Here is a 24,122-nt window from a genome sequence, read left to right on the forward strand (position 1 = left end):
AGCTCATCGCAACGTGAATGCCACCACCCACTCACCCGAGGACACAAACTCGAAGTATCAATGGTATCGGGCTGCTCTATCCTTCGTAACGCAACGCAAGACTGGTTTGCGAGAGAAATAGACTGGACAATGGTACCTGCCCGTGCGGGTTTACAATACGCCCTACCACCAGCATATTATTATGTTGTTTGGCGACTGAAGTACTCTAAATCCAAATCGCAGAGTGCGTCGGCACCGGGAAATATTCTTCAAGACCCACTCACTCCATTGACTAAAGTTAAACTAGATTTAAGTCATTAGCAAAGTTGGCGAAATCCGAGGTTTTATCCGCTTTAACTGTTCTCTTAATTAAAAATTAATGAAACAGGAAACATATCGGCTTTCACCTGAGAAAATACTAGAATTACTGGTGGTAGAACCTCTTGTGAGTCTGCACGGGTAGGTAGGTACCACCACCCCGCCTATTTCTGCCGTGAAGCAGAAATGCGTTTCGGCTTGAAGGGTGGGGCAGCCGTTGTAACTATACTGAGACATTAGAACTTATATCTCAAGGTGGGTGGCGCATTTACGTTGTAGATGTCTATGGGCTCCAGTAACCACTTTACACCAGGTGGGCTGTGAGCTCGTCCACCCATCTAAGCAAAAAAAAACCTTTTTACTTTAATTTCTTTTATCTAATTACTTTGATATTTTTTAACCTTTCTGAGCTGATAAATATCGGAAGATGTACTAAGAGTTCACAAGCGGTCTAAAGTCGCTCATCGCCATCACTCCGACCTCCGCCTCCGTGAACTTACGGTTACGACAAAAAGGAAAAAAAAAACGCACCCGCATACAAAAGCGCCACTTTCCGAACATCTGTCCATGCCGTTTCACCGTCCCTATCGCACTCCACAACGCCCACGATATATCTATCCCGCTCCAATACACGTTATAGTTAGCAGGTAGAACATGTTAGTCGGAACTTTGAGTTTCGCAAGTGCTTTTACTAAAGCTCATTTATTCATCATCACGATTTAAATTTTCTGGATGATCAATGAAAACGCATTGATTTCGCAGCTGGTAAGTTTGGACACGTCAATGTCACTCCGCAAGATCTGACGTTTGTAAGTTAAACTCATTTATTTTGACTTTAAGACTCCTTTAACTCCACCACTATCGAGCATTCGAGGTCTCGGATTAATATTTCAAATTGGAAACAAAAAAGCGAATTCAAGCCGTTGAAGTAATTCTAATTATGTCCAAGCTTGCGATAACCTTTTTATATTCTTACCTATGCTGATAGCCTTGAGAGGCTATTTCAGCTTCGCCCTAACGTGTGAGCTCACGGGGCTCAAACCGGAGTGTTGCTAACACTGACCCTAGCAAGAACAGTGCTTCGCAGAATCTACCACCGGATCGGAAACGCGACCCACTGAGAAGATCCGGCGAGAAACTCAGTGGGCTGTAGCTGTGGGATAATTCGCTCGTCGAGCCCTTCGTCGCAAGCGACGGGTTCGACGAGGACGGTGACCGGTTGCGATAACCGAATAAAATTCTATGACTTTAAAAATAGACTTAGATTTAAGCAGTAGAAAAAGTGTAATTTATGTAACATTTATTTATTTCTAATAAACTAAGACTAACCAAGATAATTATGTTTCGGTCATTACTGTAAAAGTCTGTTATTTTAGGAGATGAACGTAGAGATAATTTAACTGATTTTATATACAGCCGACACCTGACCTGACTTGATCCCTTCTCGGAAACACTCGACCCTGACCTTGGAAGCCGGAATAGGATTTAACTGGATAACTTTATCATCAACGAAAGCAGTAGTAGTAGATTGAAGATTGCTCTGTAGTAAAATATTACTTTTCTGCCATCAAATTTCACGAGCTATTAAATTTAAAGTATTATTGATTTTAGTATTGTTTAAGACTATTTCACAATCATATTTTAATTATATAAATGCGTAAAGAGCACACCTACACTACAGGGTCCGTACGAGCGACAAGTAGGGGTGCGCGGGCGACCCCTCGGTCACGCATGGGGTGGCTCCCCCTTTACACATTACTCTACTTGCTGTTGCTTACGCGTATGAGTGAAAAAGATTTTAATAAATTCATTTTATAACCTCTTTTTTGGTGCCATATTCGGACGGTTCATTTGGGTTATCGGATCCCGACGATAGAAAGTTTGCCTTCACGATTCAAACCATGGTTAGACATGGCGACATCATTTGCTATGAGTGCATCGATCATTTTATTAAATTAGTCCACAAACGATTCTACACCAAAGCACCTGATATGACATGACATAGAGACCGAGTAACTATTTTATCTTGGTTATGCTATTGCAATTGTTTTTATTGCCGATTGAAGACAGACGAACATAATATGCTGCATACTACTTAGTCTGGCCTTAAATACTGTTACAATTAAAAATAAACAAAATATTACATTTGAATTTGGAGTCTGTCATTTTTATATGATTGCTCATTGAGTTTTCTCATTTTGGCGCCAATACATTGTACAATATTTTGTGATATTAAAATGGAGTGGGGTGATAAAGAGAACCGAATCGCTGTGATTGCATTACACAAAGCAGGTATGGAGCCAAATGCAATTTTTAAAACTCTCCATACGCTTGGTATTAGTAAAATGTTTGTGTACCGGGCTATTAATAGGTGCAATGAGACCTCCTCTGTTTGTGACAGAAAAAGATCTGGCCGTCCACGTATGTTCGTACGAAAAAGGTGGTCAAAGCAGTAAGGGAAAGAATTCGAAGAAATCCTGTCCGAAAGCAAATGATTTTATCTCGGGAGATGAAGATAGCACCTAGAACCATGTCGCGTATTTTAAAAGATGACTTAGGACTTGCAGCCTATAAGAGACGTACTGGTCATTTCTTAACTGATAATTTAAAAGAGGGTGGTAAAATCGAAACAACTACTGAAACGGTACGCAAAGGGAGGTCATAGAAAATTTTTGTTTACGAATGAGAATTTTTTACAATTGAGCAACATTTTAACAAACAAAATTACCGTATTTATGCTCAAAGCTCTAAGGAAGCTTCCCAATTAGTCGACAGAGTGCAACGTGGGCACTATCCGACTTCAGTGATGGTTTGGTGGGGTATTAGCTATGAAGGAGTGACTGAGCCATACTTTTGTGAAAAAGGTATCAAAACATCGGCACAAGTGTATCAAGATACCATTCTTGAGAAGGTAGTGAAGCCCCTTAACAACACCATGTTCAATAATCAATAATGGTCCTTCCAGCAAGACTCGGCGCCAGGTCATAAAGTTCGGTCTACGCAGTCTTGGTTGGAAACGAACGTTTCGGACTTCATCAGAGCTGAAGACTGGTTGTCGTCTAGTCCCGATCTTAATCCGCTGGGTTATGATTTATGGTCAGTTTTAGAGAGTACGGCTTGCTCTAAACGCCATGATAATTTGAAGTCCCTAAAACAATCCGTACGATTGGCAATGAAAAATTTTCCCATGGAAAGAGTGCGTGCTTCTATTGATAACTGGCCTCAACGTTTAAAGGACTGTATTGCAGCCAATGGAGACCACTTCGAATAAGCTTTTTATACTTTAAATTGTCTTATATTTATGTATTAAACTAACACACTGTAAAAGTAATAAATGTTATTTGCAATAGATTTTTTTTTTCCTTTATCTCAGTATTTATGGCAAGACTAGGTATTGTCTTCTTGATGATCAGTATCTCGCTTAAGTAAGCTTAGGTAAAGTTTAGAAAAAAAAAAAATTTGCGAGTGGTACCATGTTAAACACAAGAAGATGGTATCACTAAATCGTCAGAGCACTCCCTTGTGGAAACCTCACAGAGCAACAAAGACTCAGAGCGTGTTGGTCCAGTGGTTAACGATGCTACTATACCACAGACTCCCGGCTAGATTACCGATCGAAACCAACAGTTTTATAAAGGCCATTTAGCATTCGATGTCTGAGCTTGAGTTCAATGAATGTGGAAAATTTAAAACAGGAAACAGCATTTCAGTCTGGCTACGAGTAGTACGTCATTAACATGTCCATGACCGTTTATAATTTACTAGTTTTTGCCCGCGACTTCGTTCGTGTGGAATAGTTACTTTGGCGTATCTTCATATAGCGTAAGCTCTCAAAAGGGAAAAATATCCCGATTTTGAAACATTCTTTATTGCTGCTACGCTTGGTCCTATTAGTCATATTGGTCTTAGCCTTATCTCTATAGCCTTTCTCAACTATCTGACACTGGAAGAATTTTTCAAATCGGACCAGTAGTTCCTGAGATTCGCGCGTTCAAACAAACAAACTTTTCAGCTTTATAATGTTAAATAAAGTATAGATTTATTGACACCCAGGTAGACGCACTAGGATGGGGCAATGACGGTAACATGGCCCTCCGCGCCAGTAGCCATGTTTGTTTTTTAGTCCACCGATTTGATATAGCGGAGACGCAAGGTGTTATAGGTATGTGTTGACGAAATTTAAACGTTATGTTAGAAATCAAGTTTTTTCTTTAATCAGGTCAGTAAACTCGTCAACGGGCGTGCACCCGGAGCAGCTGTCCCGGACTCTACGCGCTAGGGCTGACAGCGTCCAACAAAATCAAATTATTTTCGTAACAATCTGCGAACCGATTTATTGATACCGATTTTTTGAAAGAATGCCACATAAAGTTCATGTGTGCTGACGTGATAGCTAGTCAGGGTTTTGGAATGACATGAACCAAGGTGACTCTGTGGCCGTCCTAAAGCCTTCCTGTCTGCTGAAACAACCTTGAAATAGGCATTGGTACATTGATCAACTCGGAAACAGTTTTTCGGTTTTTTGAAAGATTTTGTGGGGCGGTTTTTTCATAGCCAAAAAAAGTTAGGAGTATTTTCAAGAAATGCTAAATGTCCGAAATACATTCAGCGTTGACAAGGCACACACGGCAAAGCGCTACGATCCTCTTATACTTCACACTACTATCGATATCAGACGCACTACTATACTGAAAAACTTACAAAATATGACTGTCATTTAATGCGGTACTTTTACTTTGATTTCAAATTTTGGCTTCAAGACTAAAAGTATCAAAAATTATGGCGTAGACATACATTAAAACCAACTACCATTTGAATAGAGTGAAATCCATGCAAATACCATTTTTTTTGGTCAGTACTGTGAACAGCGGTTTGGGAATAGATCATAGGGTACTGTTACTATAGGCGCCAATGAAGATCGACTCAAAATCTGCCCAAGGTTAAAGGGTTTCCAAAGAGCATAGATAACGTAATGGGATTTTAGCAAATAAAAGAAAATGCGAATTATCGAGTAAGATGTTATTTCTTCATTGTGGAAGTTGTTGGAAAACATGTGCTTTGTTATTTTTATGACATGTCTTGAGAATTGGACTGCGACACAGGGGCATCATTCGCGTGCGCATATAATAGATGTATTTATCATTACACAGGATGCGTTTATAAGAGGCCAGTTCTAGACCCGATATTCGTCTTCAAAGCGAATTATTGTTTCAAAGGTAAAAAAACGTGGTGGTTATTACAAACGTACTGAGGGGTGAGCGCACGCGCAGGCGCGCTATTGGAGTACGGGGCGCCAGGTGTGTAGCACCCCCGCCCCGCGCTTCATGACCTACTATACGAGAAATAGGGACGGGATATATCGATTGTTTATTACATTACAGCACACACAGCCCGCAAAATTATAATTTGCGTAATTACTGGTGGTAGGACCTCTTGTGAGTCCGGGTGGGTACCACTACCCTGTCTATTTCTGCCGTGGAGCAGTAATGCGTTTCGGTTTGAAAGGTGGGGCAGCCGTTGTAACTATACGTGAGACCTTAGAACTTATATCTCAAGGTGGGTGGCGCATTTACGTTGTAGATGTCTATGGGCTCCAGTAACCACTTGACACCAGGTGGGCTGTGAGCTCGTTCACCCATCTAAGCAATAAAAAAAAAACAGAGTTCGTTGAAATACCATGTATATACCACCGCTGACTTCAAGACGTGGTGATGGAAGCCGCGAATTATATTCTACCAGCTGCTGTCCTTTCAAAGCCAGCTTCCAGAACCTATGTGTTCACATAGTTAGCAAGACAAACGTGTGCAAAGTTAAGCAAGACGGCGCCATCACACTCCCTTTATATTTAGTCAGATGCTCAGATTCCAATGAGGAAAATACGGAATATAAAGATGTGATTTCAACGATGCGATTTAAAAAACTTCGCTGCACTTCTTGATCCGTTAGGACCACACAACCATTCGTTCCTATTCATCTTGCTGACGAGATTTTCGTGAAACTCGACCGAGAATTAACATAACAAAATGCAGCAAAGGATACTATGAAGCGGTCTTTGCCTGACACCCGTTGAGATAGACAGGAATAATATTGGAGTACAATAGTGTCGAACGTGCAGTTAGAAACATCGATACACTTTTTATCGATACTGAGCGCATCACTACGCGGCTACGGCACGGTGAAAAAACAACTTACTTCGCCGCCCTTTCGACGGCGCACAGGTATAAATGACACACATGTAGGTATTTTAGATTTGGAAAGTTCAGGTGACTTTGATTTTTCAAAGAATTGACATTATCAAAGTTTACAGTTAGTTCCGGCAGACTTACTAACGTAAGAGACGTCTTCAAACCGCATCACTGATCACTTTGCATACCTATGTGCTATATTACCTCAACAGACTTTTATACATTAGATAGGGTTTTAGTGGTAGGAGGACATGGACGAATATGGGTAAACAGGCTCACGACCGATCCGGTATTAAGCAGTTATCGGAGCCTATGGACATCACAAGGTCAACGCCACCTCCCGCCTTGAGACATGAGGTCAAAGCTTCGTTCGTAATCTACTGTAAAAAACTTTAATGAAAGCTTTAATCATAACGAGAACGACCACTATAGTTCTCCACATACGCCCAGATCTCAACAACCAAACATCTTTAACGACGCTTCTGACTTCGAACTCGGACCCCGCGGTACGGTATCCACTTTTACTGGTGGTAGGACCTCTTGTGAGTCCGCACGGGTAGGTACCACCACCCTATTTCTGCAGTGAAGCGGTAATGCGTTTCGGTTTGAAGGGTAGGGCAGCCGTTGTAACTATACTGAGACCTTAGAACTTATCTCATCTATATCTCAAGGTGGGTGGCGCATTTACGTTGTAGATGTCTATGGGCTCCAGTAACCACTTAACGCTTAACTTATCCATGTAATTAAATCAGTCGACGAGGCACTGTCATCTATGCGATCCACTCCAGTACAAAGACTCAATATCCTGCAAACTTAAAAGGTAAAAAACAGTCTTACTTTGCGATTTATGGGGTGGATCGGCCGTCACGCATACAATGTGTATGGCGGCGTCTACGTCATGATGTCTACAGGTTCTGGTGACCATAATAGCAAGAGGGTCCTAAACATCCACGTTATGGGTCAAGTTCTGAGTTTCCGCATCTGATTCAATCGTGGTACTGGCCACTGGTGGTGGTACCCGTATTCATTACATTAAATAAATAAATAAATAATAAATAAATATTTACTAACAATCACGCCACGTTAACTGGTCCCGTGATAAGTTCGTAAAGAACTTGTGTTACAGGTACCAGATGACGGAAATAAATGTAAGATTTTTATTACACACATACATATATATATTTAATATACATCCATAACCCTGGAAAAGACATTTTATATTTATCATACAAATATCTTCCCTTGGCGGGATTCGAACCCGCGACCCCCGTATGCAGTGACCATGTCACTTACCACTACACCAGACGGCCGTTATTACATTAGCTATTACAAAATACAATTGTACATTTTTAAATTCGTCAAAACTAACATTTGCATCCCAGAGCGCGCGCACCTAGCCGATAAGATCAAGACTCACACACGAGTTCGAATAACAACAATTACAATTAATAATTAAACACACATTATTGCATGCCATTATCGGGTACGTACTGTTATTAATCATTCAATTTGTTAAAAACACGATAGATACGACACGTACGCGGTGCTATTTATTGTTTGTTTCCTAGGTGTGCGAGAAAAATCTTTCCGTAGGAGACCAATTAAAAGGAATTGCGAAACTCCACGAGTATGCCACGGTCTAGATATTTTAAATTAATATATTTTGAACAGAGATTGTCCTCGTCTTTAAGAGAAGAGAATCACACACAGGATGCTCTCTCTAGGCAGTTTCTCACTCGACGAACCGGACCTTATTACGTAGAAGAAACAAAAGACACTTTAGTCTAATTTCCATTAGTCTTTAAACGAAGACTTCTTCAGACAGCGGTATGGATTATACTGGTTAGATCTTTTTGCTTAGATGAGTGGACGAGCTCACAGACCACCTGGTGTTAAGTGGTCACCATAGACATCTACATCGTAAATGCGCCACCCACCTTGAGATATAAGTTCTAAGGTCTCAGTATAGTTACAACCGTTTCACGGCAGAAATAGGCGGTAGCATCTACCCGCGCGGACCCACAAGAGATCCTACCACCAGTAATTACGCAAATTATAATTTTGCGGGTTTGATTTTTATTACACGATGTTATTCCTTCACCGCGGAAGTCAATCGTGAACAATTGTTGAGTACGTATTTCATTAGAAAAATTGGTACTCGTCTGGGATTCGAACACCGGTGCATCGCTCAACACGAATGCACCGGACGTCTTACACGATCATCCAGACCGCGTCGTCGTTAAGGCAGTTCGGTCTATGACCTATTAGGGATCTAGGAATTTATTGATGGGAACAAGTTGAGGTTTCTCCTATTGGACCGCATATGCGAGAAGATAGTCGCAGTATGGTGGTGTAACACTCAGAAACGCTGCCCCCCACATTCCAGTGACTCACTTTGTGATCCGCGAGGAACATGAAATCCGAATAGTACCAAGATTGTAATTTTCGATTAGTCCATCTTTAGCTGCCGACCGTACTGAACAATCACAAACATAATATACCTGTACACACCGGGTATCTTCTGTTTGTCTTTGTAGCGGTATTACCGATTGCCATTGGGGATGATTAATCAACAAGTCAGTGCATTCTAAGCTTACATGATAAAACTTTGCAACTACAATATAAGATTAGGAAACTATGTAAATTACAAACAAAAAAGTTCACAAAAAAACACTAAATTCTAAACATACATTTTTAACCGAAGTGCAAAACAAAAAGTGACAACAACAACAACAACAAAACAGTGGTGCAACAACAACAAAACAAAAACAAAACGACACAGCCAATACAACATGTCCCCTCACCCATTGCGGAGGAACGTCCGCGTGCTGGTGGTGCTGGTGGTGAAGATGCCGTCTGTCGGGCTGATGGTGACCGTTCGTAGCGGTGCACGACGTCGCCGCCACCCCGTACTGACGTGCAACAAATACGTCTCACATACATTGTGCTTACAAATATACAGTGTCATTAGAATCAGTAGGTACACATATTGTGACTAAACACACAGAGCACGTCAACTTAAAAGCTAAGTTTGTTTTATATCTTATACCTTTAAACGAGCAATTCTTGTATATATTTATATAATCTGAATCTCGGAGACGGCTCCAAAGATTTAAAAAAAATTTAGTATACAGGGGATTTCGGGGGCGATAAATCGATCTAGCTACGATTTATTTTCAGAAAATATTGTTTTATTCGTGTTTTCAATAATAAACTTTATCGATAATCAACTTTATGACTTTTCCCGAAATCTATTGGCGAATATCAATACTATTTTTCTTGATTAAGAGCAACTAACTGCTTTAAAGACAAAACAAGATGGAGCGATCAAAAAAAGAAAAAAACGAGCAAAGCTCGGTCATCATCTAGTTTTTATTCTTCACAGTAATAGCAAAAGTCAGTGAGTTCTATTTGATACTAGCTTTTGCCCGCGACTCCGTCCGCGTGGAATAGTTACTTTGGCGTAACGCTAAATTTTCACCCCCACTTCATTTATGTAGAAAGTGAAAATATTTTGGAAACATTCTTTATTGGTGCTCCACTTTTGTTCTTACCGTGATGTTATATAGCCTATAGCCTTCCTCAATAAATGGGCTATCTAACACTGAATTTGAATTTTTCAAGTCGGTCCAGTAGTTCCTGAGATTAGCGCGTTCAAACAAACAAACTCTTCAGCTTTATAACATTATAGTATAGATTTTGGTCGACTGCAATTTTGAATTCAGACGTGGCCCAATGTTTACGGCAAATAAAATGTCATGGACCCGTAGTTCAGTGAGTGGACTGACCGTAAACCAAACGGGACGGCCACTTAACTAAATGCTCTCGGCAGTAAAAGCGAGGGTAGTTTGTAGCACAATCATATTATTACTGTTCCTATTGTTTACTTGTTGTGTGATGGAAGATCAGGGGGCTACTTTACTGACGCCTCATACTTTGGACTGAGTTTCTCTGGTGGGCGTGCTATGATCCCAGGTAATTCTGATAAAGCCTTGATTCGTTCTGGTTCTTTTTATTATTTTTCATTGCATAGATGGGTGAACGAGCTCACAGCCCAACTGGTGTTTGATATCTACAACGTAAATGCCACCACCCACCTTGAGATATGAGTACTTTTAAGTCTCAGTTACAACGGCTGCCCCACCCTTCAAACCGAAACGCATTACTGCTTCACGGCAGAATTAGGCGGGGTGGTGGTACCTACCCGCGCGGACTCACAAGAGGTCCTACCACTAGTAAGGCTCGGAGACAGGATGGCTGTTATTCAAGTACAATTGAGATATCGAAATCAAGGCGACCGTACGCCATTAAAATTACAAATGTATCATTCACATTGAACATACATACGTACATACACACAGCTATAAAGCACACACTACATACGCGTATGTGTAGGGACACGCATTACACACTCGACTGGATTCCCTGCGTCTTCAGTTTTATTACTCTAAGACTGTCTTTTGCGTACAGTCGACGACAACACGGCGTGTCATATGTACTTAAGTAACGGGGTCGAAATTTTAATTACTTTGTAATTACGGCCATCCTGAATTCGCTTGACGATTACTTAAAAAGAAAGAATATTTGTTTTTTTAGTGTGTATGACTACTAAGAAATACGTCCGCTGTAATCAAGATTGACGATGTACTTAACACGTGTTCGTTCATATTTATGCCGTAAAGCATAGGCCATTAAGATTTCCACCTCATATTTAAAGATGGTGATAGAGCAATATATTACTGAGTGCAGTAGCGACAAGACGTCAGGCATACCAGTATACTTCTGCTCATCTAAGACAATGTATTTTTATTACAATCGAACACAAATCTAAATAAAACTTCAAAATAAGAAAAGAAAAAAAAAATCTCACACTTCCGTTGCCGACAGTACGTCGGTACAGTTAAGAGGCAACAAAGGAAGTGCCGCGAATTAAAAGCAAGTTACTGTCTTCCCCCCCCCCTTTACCCGCACCCGCTCGCCGCTTGCGTCACACCCCCCTCCCCGCTTTTATGGAGCGCTTCGCGTCGTAAATATAAACAAATGTATGTAGTGACGTCAGAAAACAAGGACTTCTCTAGGTTCCTTTAAAAGTTTTTTTTGGAGACTTTACCGGCTAGCTTAGTATTAAAAATACTTTCAACTCACAAGCAGGGACGTCTTAAAATAGGATGGGGCCCTTGGGCACACAAGAATTTGAGGCCCTTTTGGAAAGTAAAAAAAGCGAATTATAATAACTTTTTTTTACTGAGTATGAATGACCATTTATTATAGGTAATCAAATAGAATATAATATGTCGTTAATGATATTAGAATGCTGCTGGTTTTTTGGTTACGATTTCGATAACGGTTTCTTTCGGGATTTCTGTTGAGCAAAATCTTCTATTATAGACATAGTATATGCCTTTTAAATACCTTCTGATTACTGATTTGTGAAAAAAGTGTAATGTGCCCGACAAAAATGTTTTGAGAATAAACGTGTGAGAGAAATTGTCTTTCGGGGCCCCCTGAGAATGGGGGCCCTGGGCACGGGCCCCGTGTGCCCTTATGGTAAAAACGGCATTGCTCACAAGCTAACTTCGCTAATCATTTTAAAATCGATATCAAATTCAAAAGTCGGATGTTTTTGAAGTATCCTTCCTTTAATAGACCTGTTATTAATTAAATAGTTAATGTTTAAAAAAGTAGTCAGGTCGGTTAGTCTTATCAGTACACGACTCCTTCAGAGCGGTATATCTACCCACCAAACTACACTGTATAGTTTGTAGTATATTACCCCTGAAAGGAAAGATCCAATGCAAATAAGGTTTACCCGATCAGCTATTTTTTTCGTAAAGGGTCAGCGGATAAAATGCTGTGAGCTCAGAAGCCGACGCCCAGCCGAACAACGTATGAAAGGTTTGCAAGAAAACATAGTATATTTGTTTTTTTATATATTAACTGAGGGGTATTTTTTTTGTGATGTTTTATTAAGAGACCCCATAAAGAAAGTACTTATAAATGACTAGCGGCCGGCTCCGGCTCCGCTCGGGTCTTTAACAAAAATTTCAACGATATTTGACGTTGTTTTATTTTTGAAAACAAAAGAACACTTATGGCGGTATAACTATAATAGTTAGACATATGCTGTCGCGACACTTTTTGTATATAATAATGTGTTCTACAAAGTCGTAGTACATTATTTTATTCTATCATCAATAGTTTTTGCAGGGCACGCGATGTAAAGTATATTAGGTAATTTTTTACACCTTGTGTTACATTATTGTAGTTTTAGTTAGGCTACAACCTTTTTTAAAAAAAATAGGGTTCCTATGTCACTCGGGAATAGTGTAGCTTTCAAACAGTGAAAGAATTTTACAAATCGGTTCAGTAGTTTCGGAGCCTATTCAATACAAACAAACAAACAAATCTTTCCTCTTTATAATATTAGTATAGAAGTATAGATGATATATATGCGACCAAGAGAATATCAAATAGGTACGGAAAATTCTGAGACATATATCTGTGCAGCCATCAATAGGATAAGATTTCTATAAAGGATTGATTAATAAAAACTGAGTACTAAGTAACACTAAATTAATATACTAGTATGTTATGTATGTTCCCATTATTTACTAACAACTAGAGGTCCCGCAGTAGTCGAAATTCGACTATAATTAATTGGAATTGTAAGTTTGTACACTATTATGATTGTATTTTATACTTCTATAATCACAAATTTCGCCAAGACTACTGTATAAAAATATATTAATAAAGTCAAACAATATTTAACTTATTCTCAATTTGACAACAGACGTCAAGAACAAAAGTTTGACAATAAATAGTATGCATGCGTGTGTGCGTCAAATACATGGTATGTAGTGTGTGTAATGTTTTCTTTATTGATTTAATGTATCTTTTATGCATTAATTTAAAAAAAATATTAGCATTGTGCACTTCTTCTCTGTATTCTCTATAAGTGTGGAAAATTTCATACTCCTCCGTCCGCGCAATTTTCGTAAAAAGGGATACAAAGTTTTTGCTTCACGTATTATTTACTTACAATACCACGTGTAGTGGGTACTCGTCTAGTAATGTTATAAAAGACTTACCATTCCATTGTCCATCCCTCCATATGGTGATTGGTAGCCTGTTTTTTCTGTCACTAAAAACAAAGGAATTAATTTAATTAAACAACAAAACACTATCGATTCTTCGCGTAGTAAAAGTAATCGGAGCCCGTTCGCAGCGTTCCTCAAACTGTCGCGTTGTTATTACAATGATCACGTGTTATGCCATTTCCTATCTCTTTTAGTACTGAACTTATTTTCACATATTTTTCAGAAATTGCTAAAGGATTTTTTGGAAAAAAGTATATTTTAAAATAAATACATAAATCAATGCTAAATTCACAGCAAAATAATTTTAAGCACTTGTTTGTTAAATTGTGTTATTAAATGTTATTTACTGGTGGTAGGACCTCTTGTTAGTCCGCAGGAGTAGGTACCACCACTCCGCCTATTTCTGCCGTGAAGCAGTAATGCGTTTCGGTTTGAAGGGTGGGGCAGCGTTTGTAACTACACTGAGACCATATAGAACTCATATCACAAGGTGGGTGGCGGCATTTACGTTGTAAATGTCTATGGGCCCAGTGATCACTTAACATCAGGTAGGCCGTGAGCTCGTCAACAAACTTAAGCAATAAACATAATATATATACCTATACATAGCGCTACGATATCTAATACCTATAATCAAACTGCGCAATAGTCGGTATTCCGACGCTCCGCATTTTATACGCATTAACGGAGAGTCGATCTATCGACGGTTCGCGCTTAAAGGGCTCATTAAGTGTTCTCATCCCCAGTGTCTTGTGGTAGCGAACCAAACCGCGGCGGCGTTCGGGTTCTCTACTAAAACAAATTTTAGATCGGGTGATCTAGACGTTCTCATCTCGAATACGTGTTTTCAATACCCTCCACACAGATAGGGCACGAAAAAACTCTATATTGAGGCTGTTGAATAGAGCTTGTTTGTTTTGTTACCGTTTTCAAAACTGATCCCATACAAAACGAATAAATTATTTAAATTATACTCGTAGCGTGGGTAGGCCTCCCACAAGGTGGGCCGACGACCTATTGAGGTTCGCGGGGATCCGCTGGATGCAGGCAGCGCAGGACCGGTATTTGTGGCGAGGCTTGGGGGAGGCCTATGTCCAGCAGTGGACGTCCATGGGCTGATAGAATAGAAAAAAAAATACTCGTATGCATTACACATAACAGTGCATAGCCGTGGTGTTGTTTAATATTTCAAACTGGTTGGTAAGGAACACGCGGTGAGCCACTTGGTACAATCTTCAGTCAAACATTAAGTAAGCCTGGCCTTAAGGCCTTTAAAACCACCGGCCAGGGTGACCAGTTTATTTGTTCATGAGGTGGTGTTCCAGTCATCGTTCTCGTCGAACCCGTCCCTTGCGACGAAGGGCTCGACGAGTAAATTAACCCTCAGACACAGCCCACTGAGTTTCTCGCCGGATCTTCTCAGTGGGTCGCGTTTCCGATCCGGTGGTAGATTCTGCGAAGCACGGCTCTTGCTAGGGTTCGTGTTAGCAACGTCCTCAGGTTTGAGCCCCGTGAGCTCACCTACTAGTTAAGGTTCCGCTGAAATAGCCTCTCAAGGCTATCAACTTAGGTAGAAAAAAAAAAGGCATGAGGTGGCAATAAGATTCATTCAATCCCAACCTAAATACATTGTCGCTTTTCATTAAAGGCAAACCTCTTATGAGCGCGAGTTATAGGGGGTGCTTACTCAATTCACAGGTTACGTTTCCAATAGTGAACGTTGGACGATCTCACAGCCCACCTGGCGTTAAATGGTTACCAGAGCCCATAGACATCTACAACGTAAATGCGCTACCCACCTTGAGATATGAGTTCTAAGGTCTCAGTATAGTTACAATGGCTACCCCACCCTTCAAACCGAAACGCATTACTACTTCACGGCAGAAATAGGCAGGGTGGTAGTACCTACCGGTGCGGACTCACAAGAGGTCCTACCACCAGTAAAAAAAGTAGAAAGAGTAAAAGTAGCAGTAAAAGAAGTTTTCTAATTGAAATGTAATTTATTCAAACTCAGATGTCACCAACACCTGTTGAATGTAAAAATATTATCCAAATGTTTGCTCCACCGCCGTATGCTACAGCACTACATTCTACAAAAGGTAATTCATAGGCTTAAATATGTGTTTTATTAATGTATCAGAAACTTCGGTTGCAATAACTAGAAGAAGCTAAAGTTTTATTGATTTCCTTCGTTGATATCTGCATCTGAATTTTTAATTATTTTTTTAATTTATGCTAATCATTAGGTCTGGTTTCATTTTATCATTTAAACTAATATAAATTTTCGTTAAAAGCAGTTCAGTTAACAGTTAACTTAAAAACACCTTTTATTTAGTTATTTATATATTCATTTGCCTTTTTTTCCCTACCTATGCTGATAGTCTTGAAAGGCTCTATCAGCGTTACCCTAGCGTGTAGGTGAGCTCTCGGGGCTCAAACCGGAGTGTTGCTACAACTGGCCCTAACAAGAGCAGTGCTTGGCAGAATCTGCCACCGGATAGGAAATGCGACCCACTGAGAAGATCCGGTGAGAAACTCAGTGGGCTGAAAAGTAAGCTTTGCCTGTTCAGTGTTGAAGCACACAATGCGATTTACCCTTTACTTCGTCACCTTCCTAAGGTTTATGAAGTGTATATTATTTGTGCAGGATACAATTAAGTACAAGATCAAAGTTAAACAAATAAATTTGATAAAAATTAAAATTTAATTAAAATTCAATTTAGTGACAGTTAATTAATAAATAAAATCAAAGATTTCTTCGTGCGGTTGGCAATGGCTTGGCGGTGCCCTTGGCGTTGCTGATGGTTTATGAATAATGTCGTTCCCCATCATCATCATCATTATTATAGTATAACCTAGTTTAATGGTTTATAGGCTATGTTTGTATAAAGCGAGTTACCTGCAGTCAAACCGCGTAAGCAGTTTTGCGGGGCATGGTTTGAATGTAAGTGTAACTTTTTATGGATAAATATATTACATACATACATACATACATCAGATGCACTTTATGTTTCTTTGTCCACAATGGCCAATAGTATTAATTAAAAAGTAAGATCAAGGACAAACTATTTTATTCTATTCTATCAGCCCAAAGACGTCCATTGCAGGACATAGCCTAACCTACAAAGATCGGTTCTACGCTGCTTGCATCCTGCGGACACCCGCGAATCTCAATAGGTCGTCAGTTCATCTTGTGGAAGGTCCACCCTTACTACGTCTTCCGGTACGCGGTCGCCACTCAAGAACTTTTCGGTTCCAAAGGCCATCCGGTCTACGAGCAGTGACCTGTCCAATGCCACTTAAAAAAAAACTTTCAATCACAAAATAAAAATGTGATATTCATATACTAGCGACCCGCCCTCGCTTCGCTTCGGAAACTGTAATTTATTATTGATTTCTCCACTATTTAACGGATGTTATTATACATGTAAACCTTCCTCTTCAATCACCCTATCTATTAAAAAAACCACATCGAAATCCAAAGTGAAAGCGACTTTGTTTTACGAGTATACTAGGTAGTGTATACTATGTAACTGGTGGTAGGACCTCTTGTGAGTCCGCACGGGTAGGCACCACCACCCCGCCTATTTCCGCCGTGAAGCAGTAATGCGTTTCGGTTCGAAGGGTGGGGCAGCCGTTGTAACTATACTGAGACCTTAGAACTTATATCTCGAGGTGGGTGGCGCATTTACGTTGTAGATGTCTATGGGCTCCAGTAACCACTTAACACCAGGTGGGCTGTGAGCTCGTCCACCCATCTAAGCAATAAAAAATAAAAAAAATAAAAATAGTGAAGATAAATGTTTAAATTGTGTTCAAATTTTACTAAATCTTTTTTAGGGTCGATTTTAATTTGCATTCATGCAAGAGCCCCCTTAATTTGCGAGGGCAGGGACCCGTTTAACGTTCAATGGAGTTCTAGTCTCAGTACAAACGGACACACGGCCAGCAAGTTGCAGTAGTAACATTAATTCTCCCATTATGCAATCTCTGTTCTCAACGTGAATCGAGGGATGCTCTAGGATTATTCTATACCATAAATATTCATTTTATACTTTCAAACTTATGAAATTGGTATGGTGATCTCCTATGAATGCTGTGAGCGTTTGTAATTTATATGCGTACCACCGAGAAATTAATTGTTGAAGAAAGAAAAATATACTACCAATTTGGGATACTTAAACAAAAATTACCTAATTTCAAGCATCAAAGCATCGACTAACGTAATCTTGAGGTCACGACGATGACAATTTGAAGTTTCAGAGGCAGGATCGTTTGGAGCCGACGACAACTAGACAGATAGATACCTTCTACGCAATCTGCCCCGCCAGCAGACAATTCAAAACACGCCGCAACTCAGAAGATTAAAACGAATTAACGACACGAATTTGTGTCTCTACTCTCTCCATTGTCGTCTTAATATTCAAAAACAAAAAGGCATTAATTAACGTAATTGAGATGGAATGTCTCATCGTCTCACCGCCTCAACGGTGGAGACGTGAATCTTGTAATTTTGAATGCCGAAGTGCTTCAAATTCCGCACAAATATTTATTTGTTAAAAAGCTTTTGTCTTCTTGGTACTGACCGTGGAACATTAACTCTGCTGATTGACTGCTTATTTTCAAATTCTACCTAATCTAATATCTTTAAGTGTTTTTTTTTTTATTGCCCTTGTAGGCAGACGAGCATACGGCCCACATGATGGTGAATGGTTACCGTCGTCCATGGACTTCAGCAATGCCAGGGGCAGATCCAAGCCGCTGCCTACCGCTTAATACTCTCCACAAGCCTCGTTTGAAGAAGGACATGTCATAGGCTTCGGGAAAGACCGTGGAGGGGAGCTCATTCCATAGCCGGATGGTACGTGGCAAAAAATACCTCTGGAAACGTACTGTGAGCAATACTTGTATATAAATATGTATATATATAATCTGAATCTCGGAAACGGCTCCAACGATTTTCATAACATTTACAGGGGATTTCGGGAGCGATAAATCGATCTAGCTACGATTTATTTTCAGAAAATGTTGTTTTATTCGATTTTCAATGATCAACTTTATCGATAATCAACTTAAACATAAACTAATTTTTTTTATTGAAAGAAAACAACAAATCACATAATATAATATCAATGTGTAAATCGTATTGAAATATAATTTCTAAAAAACACAATTTATAAAAAAAAATATATTAGAAAAGCTCGATCGTCGTCTAGTTATATTTAAAAACTTTACATAAATATCTCTTAAATATATTATGTACAATGCGTTGTGCATTATGTTTAAAAAGCTATGAAGATGAGGTCAGGAACGTCATTGACTCTTTATCACAGATTTTAATAATTTTTGCATGTTGGTTTTATTTATTTATTGCTTAGATGGGTGGACGAGCTCACAGACCATCTGGTGTTAAGTGGTTACTGGAGCCCATAGACATCCACAACGAAATGCGCCACCCACCTTGAGATATAAGTTCTAAGGTCTCAAGTATAGTTACAACGGCTGCCCCACCCTTCAAACCGAAACGCATTACTGCTTCACGGCAGAAATAGGCGGGGTGGTGGTACCCATCCGCACGGACTCACAAGAGGTCCTACCACCAGTTTGTTCGACCATCACGTAAAATACTGTAGCGACGTGAATCGTATTGTTTAGGGTATAAAAACCTTGTAGTTAGGCTTTGAAGTTGGCATATATTTAATTCACAACAATAAAAGGAGATGGAGATTTTGCGTCCAGTAATCTTCATACAGTCGTCAAAAGTCTTTGGCAGTAGATAACGATTTGGCCAAAAGCATGAGGTATGATGAAACCTATCCACCGGGAAAACTGCCATTGCTATTAGCTCATAACAACATCTAATCCTAACAGATATGTCGACGAGTCAATAACTTAACCAAAACTACTTAAAGCAGTTAACACTTATCAACAAGCTTCGCTTTGATTTGCACACATTCTACTTTCAGGAAAGCAGTAACCAGAGTCGTCTCACCAATCTCGAATGTGCTCCTCTCGGGAGGACGCACGACACCGTTGACACCGTTACTGGTGGTAGGACCTCTTGTGAGTCCGCGCGGGTAGGTACCACCGCCTTACCTATTTCTGCCGTGAAGCAGTAATCTGTTTCGGTCTGAAGGGTAGGGCAGCCGTTGCAACTATACTGAGATCTTAGAACTTATATCTCAAGGTGGGTGGCGCATTTACGTTGTAGATGTCTATGGGCTCCAGTAACCACTTAACACCAGGTGGGCTATGAGCTCGTCCACCCATCTAAGCAATAAAAAAAAAGGAGACAAATAATATTGGATGAAGCTTCAGGCATCAATCCCATAGTACACAATGACGTCACTTTATAAACTTAACCGGGTCGCCAAGCGATCCAGTCAGGACTCCCCTTCTAAACGCTTTGTTCAGCGGATAATCCAAATTATACGGTACCCACTTCGCGTCACGTCACCATATCCACCCTAAGTACAATTGTGTCAAACATTTTGAAGGGTGGAGGAGGGTGATGGTGAATTAAAAAAAAAGTTGAATGTTATAAGCCACACGAGGCGAAAACGGAATAAGACATTAAAAATAAAAATTATTACACAGAAAAACATTAACGACAACAACAAAGTTAAAGTAAACATATTTACATGTAAAACAGGTAATTTAAAAAAAGTTTTAATTGAAACATTTCAAACATTTTCATAACAAAATTTTGCTCATGCAAATAAGTGAAAGTCGCCTGATATACAATTAGAATTTCTTGGACCAGGAAGAACGCCTCGTGTGACGAGGTGGACAGTGGAATCGTGATGTCTACGCGGTCTGGCAACCGCTTAACGCTGGAGGTGGCGTGAAGCCAGGCAACTCCAATATTGGTGAGAGTATGGTCTGAGCGCACACATGTATTGACTACGGTTCCTTCTAGTTTGAAGAGTGGGGCAGCCGGAATACAATATAGCTTTTGTGGCATGAGAAATGGCCGCATTTTTATTGCCCTTGTAGGCAGACGAGTATGCGGCCATCTGAACGTGAGTGGTTACTACTGCTTTTCCCCCCCTACCTATTCGCTAGTAGCTTAAGAGGCTATTCCAGTTAGACGCGGACGGGCAGGTGAGCTCACGTACTCAGATTGAAAGAATTTGCTTACACCCACCTTGAGATATGAGTTCTAAGGTCTCAGTATAGTTACAACGGCTGCCCCGCCCTTCAAACCGAAACGCATTACTGCTTCGCGGCAGAAATAGGCAGAGTGGTAGCACCTACCCGCGAGGACTCACAAGTGGTCCTACCACTAGTAATTACGCAAAGTATAATTTTGACGGGTTTGATTTTTATTCCACGATGTTATTCCTTCACCGTGGAAGTCAATCGTGAGCATTTTTTAAGTACGTATCTCAATAGAAAAATTGGTACCCGCCTGCGGGATTCGAACACCGGTGCTTCGCTACATACGAATGCACCGGACGTCTTATCCTTTAGGCCAAGACGACTTCGCTGTGGATGAACTCAGCGACATTCACGTTATTGAAGTCTAGGGGCTCCAGTAATCACTTTTAAATCGAATGGACTGTGCTCTCGTGCAATTAGTTTGTCGTGTACAAAAAAAATTAAACTTCAATGTAATATCTGATCAAACTATCAAAAACAATAAACTATTATAAAAAAAACAACATACAAATAATTACTAATGTATTGAAAATGTATTAGTATTATTTAAAGAAATATAGAAACAACGGTACACTCTCATTACGTTCAAACATCATACCAATAAAATCAATAGTACTTATTGTTGAATAAATGATTGAACATTTAAAAGTACACAGTCAGGTCGTGACTGCACAATTATTATATTATATCATATAAAATTGAAACGTAAAATTCTAACGGTAGTTTTGAAATTAAAGGCTTCATATAATTACAAGATCGAGGGTAGATTGATTATAGCGTAAGACAGAAGAGGCGAGCGTTTTGGTTCATGGTATGGAGGGTAGAGGTAAGGAGAACCGTCTCATATGGGAGAAGCTTGAAAAGGTGTCCCACTTGCAGCACTAAATAACAGTTAAAAAATCCTCCAGAATGGCGCTAGCATAGGCACAGGGTACGATATGAATTGAGCAGTTGTTAACTGATTGAAGTATGCTGAGTTAGGAAATTTAATATATTTAATGACTAGTGTTAGTAATGTAACATACAAGACCTCACATATTTACGTAGTCCAAACTAATTTCCTCCCTCCATAGTTAATGGTAACCACTCCGAACAGTTCCTTCGTGTGGTAAAATGTGCAGTGAAATTCTATTTTAGTTTTACTAGTTCATCTCATCGAAAACGATCTTGTCGCTAATAGATTATACACGATAGGAATAGCCAAGCCCTTTTCATTGATAAAAAGATTATTGAATTGCAAGCAATGAAATAGAAATCCGTTGAGCCCGAGGTCAACAGCCTCGTGTGACGGAGTGCCTCTCTTGAATTTACTTTAGATGTCAGGTTCGTGAGGTATTATGATAAAATAAAAATATCACTACATAGTATAAAAAAAAGCCGCTTTCTCTGTCCCAATATCTGTCTGTCCCTATGTATGCTTAAATCTTTAAAACTACGCAACGGATTTTGATGCGGTTTTTTTTAATAGATAGTGATTAAAGAGGAAGGTTTATATGTATAATAACATCCATTAAATAGTGGAGATATCAATAATAAATTACAGTTTCCGAAGCGAAGCGAGGGCGAGTCGCTAGTATATAATAAAACAAAAAAAAATAGTAACGCTTAGCTTACGAATTCAATATTGTCATACACGTATTCACTTTGACGTATTTGCGCAAAGTTTATCTAAATCCGGTGATAATATCGTAGTTTAACAGTCTCGAAGGACCACTTCAATGGATATGCAGTCTGTTTTGCCGTTAAAACATATTTATTCGGTTTTCTTGAGTCATAGATAAATTGAGAGCAACGATTTCCTTTTTTTTTTCTTGGAAATGGTTGTTGCGTTGGTTAATTTTTTTTGATTTAGAAAAAAAGATAAGCTCGCTAGAAATAAGAAAAGCTTAGTGTTGGATACTGTAGATTTCGGCAGTCGAGTGGGTCGTCGTCTACCCACCTTGTACAATAAAAAGCGCGCACACACACACACACACACACGCGCACTCGCGCGCACACACACACACACACACACACACACACGCGCACACACACACACACTCGCACACACACACACTAATAATTTATAATATATTTGATATTTTCACAATATTGTCTCAATACGAAAATATTTTGGACTAGGTCATTACAACATTACCGCCTCTTTATTGGTATTGCAAGTCCTCGCGGGTAGGTACCACTATCCTGCTTATTTGAATAGAATTAAAAGTCGGCATAGACGTCAGGGAATAGAGTTCAAAATTCGTTCTTCTGCCTCAAGGTGGGTGGCCACCATATATGCAATAAAACAAAAGCTTGGTAACTCGCAGGGACTGACTCCATGTCCTATCACCAAGAGCATAATCAAGAACCTCATGAAATAGCAAGAAATAAGTACAAACAAGATTATTATAGATTTATTTTTGTTTAGTAGTTAGTTTTTGGGGCCATTCACTTCACCCGCACTACAATCTTATCCTGATCTCTTCAACATTACCTACAAAAATTTCCGACAAGCTCCGAGCTACTTCTAACGAAATACGTACTCGACAATAGTTCACGATTGACTTCCACGGCGAAGGAATAACAACGTGTAATAAAAATCAAACCCGCAAAATTATAATTTGCGTAATCACTGGTGGTAGGACCTCTTGGGAGTCCGCACGGGTCCGCACCGCCAACCCGCCTATTTCTGCCGTGAAGCTGTAATGCGTTTCGGTTCGAAGAGTGAGTAGCCGTTGTAACTATACTGAGACCTTAGAACTTACATCTCAAGTGGATGGCGCATTTACGTTGTAGATGTCTATAGGCTCCAGTAACCACTTAACGCCAGGTGGGCTGTGAGCTCGTCCACTCATCTAAGCAATAAAAAAAAAAGCTGGCGGCTGAGTATTGTAAAAAGTGTATTTCTTCGACCATAAACCGTTGTCAATCGATAAAATTAATTGTGTAACTCGGAACCGATGTACTTAATCAATCGTTACACGCGATTAACTACTTGCAGTCTTCAAATGGCAATTAAAGTATTAATATCTGAAACGTTCGAAGATTGTTAGGTCAGTTGGCTGCATTATGTGTTTTTATAATGGACTTTACATTGTATTTCAGTTAATTTTCAGGAAAACAGCTTTTAGATAACGAAAACTTTAACTGTGATGTTACACGTTTTAGGCGTTAGATATTCTCATTGGATAAGTTTTTTTTTTTTTTAAACAATCACGCCACGTTAACTGGTCCCGTGGTGAGTTCGTAAAGAACTTGTGTTACAGGTACCAGATAACGGAAATAAATGTAAGATTTTTTATTATACACATACACATATTTAATATACATCCATAACCCTGGAAAAGACATTTATATTTATCATACAAATATCTTCCCTTGGCGGGATTCGAACCCGCGA

The 24,122-nt window shown here is 39.6% G+C and overlaps 1 protein-coding gene across 1 annotated transcript in view; it reads right to left on the bottom strand.

Moving 5' to 3' along the window:
- The window catches only part of LOC149503348 (protein daughterless-like), a 54,018-nt gene that overhangs the window by 7,214 nt on the left and 22,682 nt on the right, over positions 1-24,122 (bottom strand). Inside the window, exons 2-3 of the mRNA XM_089734533.1 lie at positions 13,571-13,623; positions 9,287-9,394 (exon numbers count right to left, since the gene is read on the bottom strand). Coding sequence (XP_089590659.1) covers positions 9,287-9,394; positions 13,571-13,623 — 161 coding nt within the window. The remainder of the gene's footprint in view (positions 1-9,286; positions 9,395-13,570; positions 13,624-24,122) is intronic.

Source organism: Bombyx mandarina, chromosome 02 (assembly GCF_030267445.1).
Source record: "Bombyx mandarina strain Sakado chromosome 02, ASM3026744v2".
In the NCBI taxonomy this organism is placed as follows: Eukaryota; Metazoa; Arthropoda; class Insecta; order Lepidoptera; family Bombycidae; genus Bombyx; species Bombyx mandarina.